At 37.7% G+C, this 12123-nt stretch overlaps 1 protein-coding gene across 2 annotated transcripts; it reads left to right on the forward strand.

The window, feature by feature from the left end:
- Positions 1-868: 868 nt before the first annotated feature.
- LOC116014041 (GTPase LSG1-1-like) lies at positions 869-11806 on the forward strand. Of its 2 annotated transcripts, XM_031254029.1 has the most exons (5): positions 869-1137; positions 1844-1945; positions 2150-2243; positions 4273-4329; positions 11482-11806. In XM_031254029.1, exons 1-5 carry the CDS (start codon positions 1004-1006, stop codon positions 11644-11646), a joined length of 552 nt encoding a protein of 183 aa, XP_031109889.1. In that variant the 5' UTR covers positions 869-1003; the 3' UTR covers positions 11647-11806. The 2 variants fall into 2 exon arrangements, 1 of the variants encoding a protein (XP_031109889.1); XR_004097336.1 differs by lacking the exons at positions 869-1137; positions 1844-1945; positions 2150-2243 and adding an exon at positions 3882-3977.
- The last annotated feature ends 317 nt before the right edge of the window (positions 11807-12123 follow it).

The raw sequence follows: 12123 nt of genomic DNA on the forward strand, positions 1-12123 counted from the left end.
GTTGTTTCCAAGTGTCATTCGCATAAGCATTAAGTTGAATTTATTTAATCTTTCCCATGTTTGATCGAAAGCTACATCATCAGCACCGCTATTATCATCAATAGCAGCGGGCTTGTTAGTCAAGAGTGCTAGATCAAGATCCATAACACCAAGGTAAAACTGGATTTGTTCATGTCACTTAACAAAGTTCAGCCCATTAAACTTTACAGACTCAACTTGCGAATGAATTGAAAAACAACTAGATGCTGCAATACATATAAAATACTTAAACATTAATTCTACATTAATACATAAATAGATAAACAAATTTAATTAACATACTCATAAACAATCAAATATATTGAAGGTTTCCTTTGGGTGATCCAACAACGTATAACATTAAACATAATACGATGCTCACTTATTACAATTTTCATATAACACTACAAGAAAAATTGCAAATCGCGATGAAAATTCGCGACAGAAACTATCACAATATGGCGATGGATATTGCGACGGAATCGCTTCCGTTGCAAATTAACGACGGAAATTAATTCCGTCGCAATTTTTGGCGCAATGAGAAAATTAAACCCACGAAATCTTGGCAGCAAAATATTCACAACGGAATTTGTGATGGATGTAAGTTACGTTGTCCATTTAGCGACGGAAAAAGGCGACGGAATTACATTTCGTCGCAAAATTGCAACGAAAATGGTGACCGAATTTTTTTAGCTGTCACGAAAGAAGGATTTCTATTTAAAAATATAAATATTGCGACAGAATTATTGGCGAAATTAATTCCCTTGCAATTGTTTTTTAAAATTTTTATTTCGAGTTAATATTTAAGTTCTTAACCTAGTGTAAATTGTCAAAATATTTCCCTGCCTTCTCTGCCTCAAAGCCGAATGCCACACTGCTACAGCTCTCTCTCATTCTCTCACTCTTTCACTCTCTCAGATCCACGCCTCCACCGCCATAGCCGCCGACAACGCCACCGCCACAGCCGTCGCCACAGTTGTCGACGATGCCACTGCTAGAGGTCACTCTCCACCGCCACCGTCGTTTCTTCCGATTGAGAGAGCACTGTGATGCTGCCACTGCCACCGCCACAACCGACGCCTCTACCCCAGCCACCGTTGTCCACTGCCGCGAACACAGGTTTGTTTGTTTGTTTTTTTATTTTTTATGGTTAATAATATATGTGTGTTTTATTATTATTAGCGTTAATAATTTTTGTTAATAATTTTTTTATTTAAATTTCCCAATTCCTTAGGGTTTATAGCATTGACAGTGTGAGTTAGTTAATTTTTTTACGATTTGTGGTTTTTAGGGTGCGTTACATCTCCTCTCTTTTTGATAACTATAATGACTATAAATTTTGTTGCCTTGTTTGATATCTATGCAGTGAGATTTGAGGAAAGAATGGTTATGTTATGTGTTGTAGAGTTACTAAAATTTGTTTGAATTTGGCATTTGGTAAGTCTTGGAAGATTTGGGTTGTCAATCATGTGTAGTGTTGAAATTCAGAGTAATAGGATTATGTGGCTTAATACATACAAATAGAGATGTGAAGCATATCAGAAAAGAAGGTAAATAAACTACTAACCTTTGTTATCTAATCTGCTTTTTCTCTAGCTTGTTGCCAATAATTGTGGAAGATGTTAATTTCTTCATAGCTAGTTTCTTTCTGATTGTCTTGAAACTATGTAGCTTTTCTCATGAATTACAATCCTACTATTTTTGTTCTAAAAAAAAAAAAACAATCCTACTATTTTAAATTATAATGTTTTTTCAAACTGTGAACATAATTTGATAATGTAATACATAAATTGATAATGGCCTTGTCTTAGCATTCTCATGATAGGGACTCTGGCTCCAACAATAGTGAGGTTACACCTGAGCAAAGGAGGGAGCTACAAAAGAGAGAGGAGGAATTGCATGCTAGCAGTCTTCATGTTCCACAGAGGCAAGTATTCTCCTCTCCATTGTCTATTTTCTATTGCCGTGCCAAATCTAATGACATTTGTTTTGCATTTTTAGACATGCCTACCTTATTGGTATGCTTCAAGGGATGCACCTTGAAGCAATATTCCAAGCAATGTATTATTTTATGTGTGTATTAGTAAAAGGAATTAAAAAGTATTTAAAACCATGATATTTATTTCTACAGACTTGAGGAAAATGAGAATCTTGTCCTAACTCCATTTGAGAAAAACCTTGATATTTGGAGACAACTTTTGAGGGTGGTTGAACATTGTGATTTGGTGAGATAATGGTTTTTCCTTTCTCTTTAGTCTTTTGTGTTTCTTTCTCTCTTCTTACATTTGCTAATTTGCCTACTCTGCATACTAGTGTGATTGTTGTTGTTGGGCATTTAAGTTTCAAGGATATAATTTGCCTCAGACAAAACATTTGACTCATAGGGCATTTATCTTGAATCTGTTGAAATCTCATTTTGACACATATATGATAACTCAGTAGATATTCTTAACCAGTATGTGTATTGGTTTATAATGTTGAGATCACCCATTAACTTTTTTTTTATTTTCATTGCCCCAGCTTGTGATGGTGGTTGATGCTTGGGCCCCCCTCTTTTACCGCCGTCCCGACCTTGAGGTAATTTCTAAGTTTTCTGTCTAGAAAAGCTTTTTTAGTTTTTATGTCGAATGTTTTTGACCAAGTATCAGGTGAAATTAGCTTTTCTACATTTTGTCTTTTGACTCTAGCTTTTCACTTATTCCACCAAATTCTTTGCCACTTGAGATGATGATATCTATAATGGAGAAAAACAAATGAGTTAATATTTTAAAAAGGATTGTTTACTTTATGATGTTGTGTGTATAGTGGGAGTGAAGGTGAAGTGGTAAAACGAAGAGTCAAGACTCCCCGAGTGTCGTGTCTCTCAAGGATGGCGAATAGGAACCGAATTTATGTTGGCATTTATGAGGTTGAAAGGTAAGAGTTACAAGAATCATAGGGAGAATGTTTGTTCATGGTTGGTTGGGTAAAGGTTTTAAAGGTAAAATAAGATAGAAAATACAAAAGGTAAAAGGAAGGGGTGCATGCCAAAGTTAAGCCAAAGGATTGATTATCATAGGTAGCTTGGAATTNTTTGTTGCCTTGTTTGATATCTATGCAGTGAGATTTGAGGAAAGAATGGTTATGTTATGTGTTGTAGAGTTACTAAAATTTGTTTGAATTTGGCATTTGGTAAGTCTTGGAAGATTTGGGTTGTCAATCATGTGTAGTGTTGAAATTCAGAGTAATAGGATTATGTGGCTTAATACATACAAATAGAGATGTGAAGCATATCAGAAAAGAAGGTAAATAAACTACTAACCTTTGTTATCTAATCTGCTTTTTCTCTAGCTTGTTGCCAATAATTGTGGAAGATGTTAATTTCTTCATAGCTAGTTTCTTTCTGATTGTCTTGAAACTATGTAGCTTTTCTCATGAATTACAATCCTACTATTTTTGTTCTAAAAAAAAAAAAACAATCCTACTATTTTAAATTATAATGTTTTTTCAAACTGTGAACATAATTTGATAATGTAATACATAAATTGATAATGGCCTTGTCTTAGCATTCTCATGATAGGGACTCTGGCTCCAACAATAGTGAGGTTACACCTGAGCAAAGGAGGGAGCTACAAAAGAGAGAGGAGGAATTGCATGCTAGCAGTCTTCATGTTCCACAGAGGCAAGTATTCTCCTCTCCATTGTCTATTTTCTATTGCCGTGCCAAATCTAATGACATTTGTTTTGCATTTTTAGACATGCCTACCTTATTGGTATGCTTCAAGGGATGCACCTTGAAGCAATATTCCAAGCAATGTATTATTTTATGTGTGTATTAGTAAAAGGAATTAAAAAGTATTTAAAACCATGATATTTATTTCTACAGACTTGAGGAAAATGAGAATCTTGTCCTAACTCCATTTGAGAAAAACCTTGATATTTGGAGACAACTTTTGAGGGTGGTTGAACATTGTGATTTGGTGAGATAATGGTTTTTCCTTTCTCTTTAGTCTTTTGTGTTTCTTTCTCTCTTCTTACATTTGCTAATTTGCCTACTCTGCATACTAGTGTGATTGTTGTTGTTGGGCATTTAAGTTTCAAGGATATAATTTGCCTCAGACAAAACATTTGACTCATAGGGCATTTATCTTGAATCTGTTGAAATCTCATTTTGACACATATATGATAACTCAGTAGATATTCTTAACCAGTATGTGTATTGGTTTATAATGTTGAGATCACCCATTAACTTTTTTTTTATTTTCATTGCCCCAGCTTGTGATGGTGGTTGATGCTTGGGCCCCCCTCTTTTACCGCCGTCCCGACCTTGAGGTAATTTCTAAGTTTTCTGTCTAGAAAAGCTTTTTTAGTTTTTATGTCGAATGTTTTTGACCAAGTATCAGGTGAAATTAGCTTTTCTACATTTTGTCTTTTGACTCTAGCTTTTCACTTATTCCACCAAATTCTTTGCCACTTGAGATGATGATATCTATAATGGAGAAAAACAAATGAGTTAATATTTTAAAAAGGATTGTTTACTTTATGATGTTGTGTGTATAGTGGGAGTGAAGGTGAAGTGGTAAAACGAAGAGTCAAGACTCCCCGAGTGTCGTGTCTCTCAAGGATGGCGAATAGGAACCGAATTTATGTTGGCATTTATGAGGTTGAAAGGTAAGAGTTACAAGAATCATAGGGAGAATGTTTGTTCATGGTTGGTTGGGTAAAGGTTTTAAAGGTAAAATAAGATAGAAAATACAAAAGGTAAAAGGAAGGGGTGCATGCCAAAGTTAAGCCAAAGGATTGATTATCATAGGTAGCTTGGAATTNTTTGTATTGAGTGGCGTCACACTCAAACTCTCAATCCTCATTCGGTTGAGTCATTTTATCGAACACCTTGCCTACCACTCCTCTCGGATCTCATCCTTTCGGATTAAGAGCGGAGATATAGATGAGTTGGGCTCGTGAGAGGCCGCTATCGCGCACACTCTCACTTCCACTCGGTTCACTAACTATCCCGGCCGGAAATAGAAGCAAAGATTGAACAACATCATCCATACATTCATCAATCATACTCCCACAATACCAAGATCATAATATCAAATTATAAGCATCAATCCATAGATCAACAAGGGCACACACACCCAACTACTCTACTCTACCATAATAAACATAAATAGAAGCAATATAAACAATGCAAGAATATAAAAGAGTAAACTTTATATTAATAGAAGAGAAATTATACCTAAAGAGTTCTTGGATCTACATCTTCATCTTCAAATCCTAAATCTATTCTAAGGAGGAATGTTTTCTTCCCCAAAGGGGAAGAATTTGGAAAGGGAAATCAGATCTAAAGCTATTGGGGGCTGTTGAAAACTGATCTAAAAGACCTATAAAGGGCATATATATAGCCCCCAAAATTTCTCCCTAATAATTTCCGCGCTGTGTCGCGTCCACGCGGCTCACACGCGTGTGAGCGTGCGTGGGAGCGAACCAGTAAGCAACCACGCTGCTCACACGCGTGTGAGCGTGCATGGTGAAGTTTGCTTCTTCTGTCTTCTTCTATGTTGTAGCTCTCGTCGATACGGTTCCATAGCCACCTGCCTCGCCTCATTCGGACATTCCTAGCTCCGGTTACGTCCGTTTTACTGAAGTGTCGCCGGAATGCCTTGTGAAGTGCAAGAATTGTGCAAATTATATAAAAACACACAAAATTAGTCCCTAGACCTATATGCAATGAAATTACCCTATCTTAGCATGTTTCTAGGCCTAATGGACATCTATTATAGCATATTTTACACCTAAATGACCCCTAAAATACGGCTACTTTTGGCACTTATCAAATTTTCCACACTTTAACTTTGCTTGTCCTCAAGCAATTCACAATTAAACGCTAATCATTTAAGTGCCAAAGGTAGCTATGTTACTCAATCAATTAATCGGTCTATTAACTCTAGGGTGTAACAACGGAGTGGGTGAAATTCCGCACATTATCTACACATAATGGTAACCACATGCCATACACTCTAAGAATATACAAACGAAGCAAAACCCCTATGGTCTCGTTTGGACAATGCAACGCACACACCCTTCATTCAACCAAGCATGCAATCCAAATTAGATTCACCTTAAATTTTACAAAGGCCTCCAAGCCGAGCCCCCTAGTGTGAACGATGTGCACACCTCAACCAACCACTTTTCGACTAAACGCCAAAGCCCAACGGTAAAATAAGTGAGGGTAGGGACATGGACCGCTCATCGCCATGGCTTGGGCGATCACTCTTTCTTCTCACTTCCTAGGATAACGCCATCGGGCGACTCGACTTCACATGGAGATCCATGCTTTTTCGAAGACAGTGTAATGGGTGCCCGAATCCTAGCGAAGCGGCTCACCTCCGCTCTATTTTCTCATCTCCTAGGAGCATTTTATGTGGACAACCGACTCCAGGTATAGCTTTTGCTTTTTATGAAGACTATGGTTGAACACAACCTAGCGAGATGGCTTTCCTTAATTTTTATCTCTAGGATTGGCCTTTTGCCTTTTCTACTGTTTCTCCATACAACCCCTCATGCCTTTTTCTTGGGATTAAGGGATTTTTCACTCTAAGCTCACTATTAGGCTCACCTTTTGCCCCATGCCCTACCAAAATTAGTTCAATTTCGGGCCTCGCTTTCACTTATCTTTCTAAAATTAAGGGGAGCACACTCCCACTTCGAGTGATCATTGACTAAGGTCTAAGGAAAATAAGAGGTGAATATCATGCAAGCATTCAAGAATTTAAAGCTCATTTGGTCAAAGAAGGGGTACTTCCCATGGATATTCAAAGAGAAAAAAATTTATTTTTGGCATATGATTAACATTCTCCCTAGATAATGTGAACAATGACACACTCTCCAAAGATAAAACACACCCATAAGACAAGACCAATAAATCAATCAAGCAAACAAGACATTATAAGCACAACGTGCGTCCTTTCCACACTTTAAAACAAACATCGTCCTCGATGTTGCCATGAAGATCAAGTGGAACAAAGGAGCATGATCATTCAAAATCAATCAAACCCTTTCCACACTTTAGAAGTGTTTCCGGGGGTGTGGGGTATCAATAATATAGCATTTTGTGGGTGTAAAATAGCATGTGCTTATCAAGTATGCAAGGAACACGTATAACAATTCAATTTCCACACTTTAGAATTGAAAAACGAGGCATAAAAAGTAGAAGGGATAAGAGGTTTACAACCAAGTAAGCATCCCTTCATTTCCACACTTTAAGCTTCCAACATCTCTTTTGCCTTCGTTTTTCAAGCTACATGAAACAATGTTAGCGCAAGAAGACAACCAATTGACGTGCAATGGCCTGGCGGAAGTTCTTTTATTTATAATGAAAGCATTAAAGCATTAAACCTAAAACAAGGTAAGTAACTAAAACAAAAGCAATAAGAAAGATATGTAAATCAAGATAGGAGATGATTTTTGGCACTGCCAGACCTGGGAGACTTAGGAAAATTGGATGAAAAGAAAATAATGCACGAAAATCTGTCCAGGATCTGTCCACGCGACTCACACGCGTGGTGGTCCTCGTGGGTCAGCATCGGAAAGATTCCACGCTTGTCACCACGCGTGTGAGCAGGCGTGGTCAGCAGTGCTGATCACTTTCTTCGTCTCCCGGCTTTTGCCTTTCGTTTTTTATCCGGTTTAGCTCATTCGTCATGGCTTAGCACCAAAATTACCTACATTGTTAGCTCAAGCAAGGCTATGCTAAAAAGAAAATTTACTAATAAACAAAGGAAAGTAAAAAGTAAACAAGAAATAAAATTTCTAATATCTAAGATAACGTTGGGACTGCCTCCCAAGTGCGCCATGGTTTAACGTCTCCTGGCCAGACGTTGTGTGCTCTATCCTTCGAAGCACACAGATTTTGGGACCTTTCCAAGCGTCCCGTGAACTTTTGCTTCAAGGTATGCCCCAAGATGTAGGATATCCTTGAATTTGGAAACTAAGGAGAGGAAAATAAAATGCAACGATAAGTAAGCTCGGGGTATTATTTCAGGATGTTCGAAGATAATATACCCCTCTTCTTCTTTCTCCTTATAGGTTCCTACCCCTGCAACCTTTTCCTTAAAGATCTCCCAATGAACACTCTCTCCACAGTCTATCTCATCTAAAGTATTTTCTCTCCACTCTTGTTCTTTTGGATTGTCAATGGTGACAATCCTTTCCCTTCTTTCCCTTTCTCCTTCTATGATCCCTAATAACTCGATATCATCCTCACTCCCCAAATCATCACAAAATTGTAAGGAATCACTCTCCCATGAGCAAAAAGAAGCTTTATCACAGTCATCAAAATTATCATGAAGTACAAGGGAATCATCCTCACAAACATTATAAGAACTTTTGATAAGAGTTGGAGTGAGAGTCTTACCTTGTGTGGGTTTTTCGTCTTCCCACACTATTTCAATGTGATCATCGTCTTCACTCTCAATCTCTCCCCATATTTCAATGTGATCATCGTCTTCACTCTCAATCTCTCCCCATTGTTGTGTGTTCAACTCGTCTTCACTCTCAATCTCTCCCCATTGTTGTGTGTTCAACTCAGGAGTCGAAACTTCTTGGAGCACCGGGGTGTCATTCAACTCAGGAGTCGAAACTTCTTGGAGCACCGGGGTGTCAAGTTCTGTGGATTCTTTTACGCACACCTCTTCATCATTAACCATTCTGTCCATCTCGTCATTACTTTGCGGGTTGGTTTCCATTGTCGGGTGATCATCTACGAATGGGTTGTTAGCTTGTGGTAGCATCCTTTTCATGAGCTCTTCCGACATCGATAGCATCTTAGCTTCAATTTCGTCCAGTGGAAGTCCTTCCTCGCGAAGAGTGGCGAGATTCTTCTTGATTTCACTCCTAATTTCATTTCTTAAGTTGATAGTATCCTCCTTGGCCATTTGGATGAACATTTCTAATTTATCCTTCAAGATTTGGATTTCGTCATTGACCGGAGGAAGATACTCACAAGATGGTCTCTCATATGGTATGGATTGGGTGAAATTTTGAGCAAAGGGTGGTGTTTCGTGGAAATATTTATCATGTTGTTGAGGTGGGGGTGAATAGCTAGGATGAATGTAAGAATGAGAATACTTATTTCTCTCAGGATTATAATTTGATGGAGGGTTATAATGAGGTGGAGGTTTAACAATTGAAGGAATTGTGGCCTGTAATGCCGGTTCACAACTAGGATCAATCTCCTTCATGACTTGAATAAGTCGGTTGTTAATACTCTCAGCTATAGAACTAATGGATTCCTCTCCATTTTGGTATGTAGGCTTCTCAATTCTTTCGTGGGTAAGCACAGAGGGGGTATCATGAGGATATGGTGCATAATTGGAATAAGGGAAAGTGTTTGGGTAAGGTGGATATGTATATTGTGGTGGTGGGTACTCATAAGGGTTTGGATAATAATGTGGGTAAGGTTTATAAGTTTGGGGTGGAATATTTGTTGTATATGGTCTTCCATGGTATGGGTAACCATGGGGATAGGTGTAAGCACTCATTTGTAAGCTTCAATTGATTTGATGAAGAAATTTTCCTGTGCAAATCTTAACAAACAACAAATATTTTCGCAACTAGAAGTAGTTGCAAGTTAGTAGCAAGATATTCAAAGATAATATGCTCACTTCTTCAATCAAATAATCAAAAATAACAAAATAAAACAAAAAGAAAACAATTCAAGAACTCTTAACAATCTACTCCAAAAATGTCAACACAATTCAAGAACCGTTTGCCATACCCGGCAACGGCGCCATTTTGATGTTGTGTGTATAGTGGGAGTGAAGGTGAAGTGGTAAAACGAAGAGTCAAGACTCCCCGAGTGTCGTGTCTCTCAAGGATGGCGAATAGGAACCGAATTTATGTTGGCATTTATGAGGTTGAAAGGTAAGAGTTACAAGAATCATAGGGAGAAGGTTTGTTCATGGTTGGTTGGGTAAAGGTTTTAAAGGTAAAATAAGATAGAAAATACAAAAGGTAAAAGGAAGGGGTGCATGCCAAAGTTAAGCCAAAGGATTGATTATCGTAGGTAGCTTGGAATTGGGTTTCGGGATTGATCTAGGGAGTCACGGTCTTTGTATTGAGTGGCGTCACACTCAAACTCTCAATCCTCATTCGGTTGAGTCATTTTATCGAACACCTTGCCTACCACTCCTCTCGGATCTCATCCTTTCGGATTAAGAGCGGAGATATAGATGAGTTGGGCTCGTGAGAGGCCGCTATCGCGCACACTCTCACTTCCACTCGGTTCACTAACTATCCCGGCCGAAAATAGAAGCAAAGATTGAACAATATCATCCATACATTCATCAATCATACTCCCACAATACCAAGATCATAATATCAAATTATAAACATCAATCCATAGATCAACAAGGGCACACACACCCAACTACTCTACTCTACCATAATAAACATAAATAGAAGCAATATAAACAATGCAAGAATATAAAAGAGTAAACTTTATATTAATAGAAGAGAAATTATACCTAAAGAGTTCTTGGATCTACATCTTCATCTTCAAATCCTAAATCTATTCTAAGGAGGACTGTTTTCTTCCCCAAAGGGGAAGAATTTGGAAAGGGAAATCAGATCTAAAGCTATTAGGGGCTGCTGAAAACTGATCTAAAAGACCTATAAAGGGCATATATATAGCCCCCAAAATTTCTCCCTAATAATTTCCGCACTGTGTCGCGTCCACGCGGCTCACACGCGTGTGAGCGTGCGTGGGAGCGAACCAGTAAGCAACCACGCCGCTCACACGCGTGTGAGCGTGCGTGGTGAAGTTTGCTTCTTCTGTCTTCTTCTATGTTGTAGCTATCGTCGATACGGTTCCATAGCCACCTGCCTCGCCTCATTCGGACATTCCTAGCTCCGGTTACGTCCGTTTTACTGAAGTGTCGTCGGAATGCCCTGCGAAGTGCAAGAATTGTGCAAATTATATAAAAACACACAAGATTAGTCCTTAGACCTATATGCAATGAAATTACCCTATCTTAGCATGTTTCTAGGCCTAATGGACATCTATTATAGCATATTTTACACCTAAATGACACCTAAAATACGGCTACTTTTGGCACTTATCACTTTAATGGCAAGTTCCTTGCTTTATTGTTTTGTTATTGAAGCTGACTGTTGCGTGGATTTGATGTTTACTTCATCAATATTGGTTTCCATGTTTTTCTTTAAAGATGAAGTGCATACTCTTTTGAGTTCTGAACTATAGTGAGAATGATTACTTACCTTCTGCTTTAACTTATGTGAGCAAAGAACTGATGGAATGATAATACTATAATAGTGTGAAACTTGTAGTTTCCATGACAAGTGGTCTGTGCATATAGTTGATACTTTTGGGTGTTCGGCATGGTCATTGGTAGATATTGCTTAGTATTTCTTATTTAATTCTTTATATTTCTTATAAGGACATATATCTTATTTTTGTAGGCAAATGATGATTGTAACTGTTACAGCTATGATGCTAAAAAAAAAAGCTGGATATCTGTTGCAGCGATAACAGGAGTATATTTATTGGCAGGTTTAATCTATGCAGAATTTTATAGAAAGAGGAAAAGGAAGGTCTCATTGTTGCCAACTTCTATAAATCTATAATTTCATTCTTCTCTTTTGTAGCTTTCAATTATTTTTAATTTAGAACTGTAAATTTGTAATTTCATTGATTATTTCTTAGTTTTAGAATCAATATTGTATTTCGTGTTTGTATTGAGAGATTATAGTGTATAAAAGAGAATATTGTTGTTTTACTCTAAAAAAAAAAGGGAATATTGTTGTTTAGTTTTGTTTTTTGTTTTTTTGTTTTTTTTTTTTAGAAAAATTTAAAGGGTATCCGTGTCTGTTGTACAAATAGCATACGTGGATACCCTAATTTTTTTTTTTTAATTTTGTTGCCAAAACGCGACTTGGAAAGTTTTCCATCGCAAATTCGCGACGCCTTATTCTGTCGCGAACACAAATACGACAAGCTGATAGACGACGGAACGAATTTCGTCACGATTCCGTCGCAAAACCTGTTTCATGACGGAATTTGGCTGTTTCGCAACGGAATTTTTCCGTTGCGAATCGCGATTT

This window comes from Ipomoea triloba, chromosome 3, assembly GCF_003576645.1.
Source record: "Ipomoea triloba cultivar NCNSP0323 chromosome 3, ASM357664v1".
NCBI classification, from domain to species: domain Eukaryota; kingdom Viridiplantae; phylum Streptophyta; class Magnoliopsida; order Solanales; family Convolvulaceae; genus Ipomoea; species Ipomoea triloba.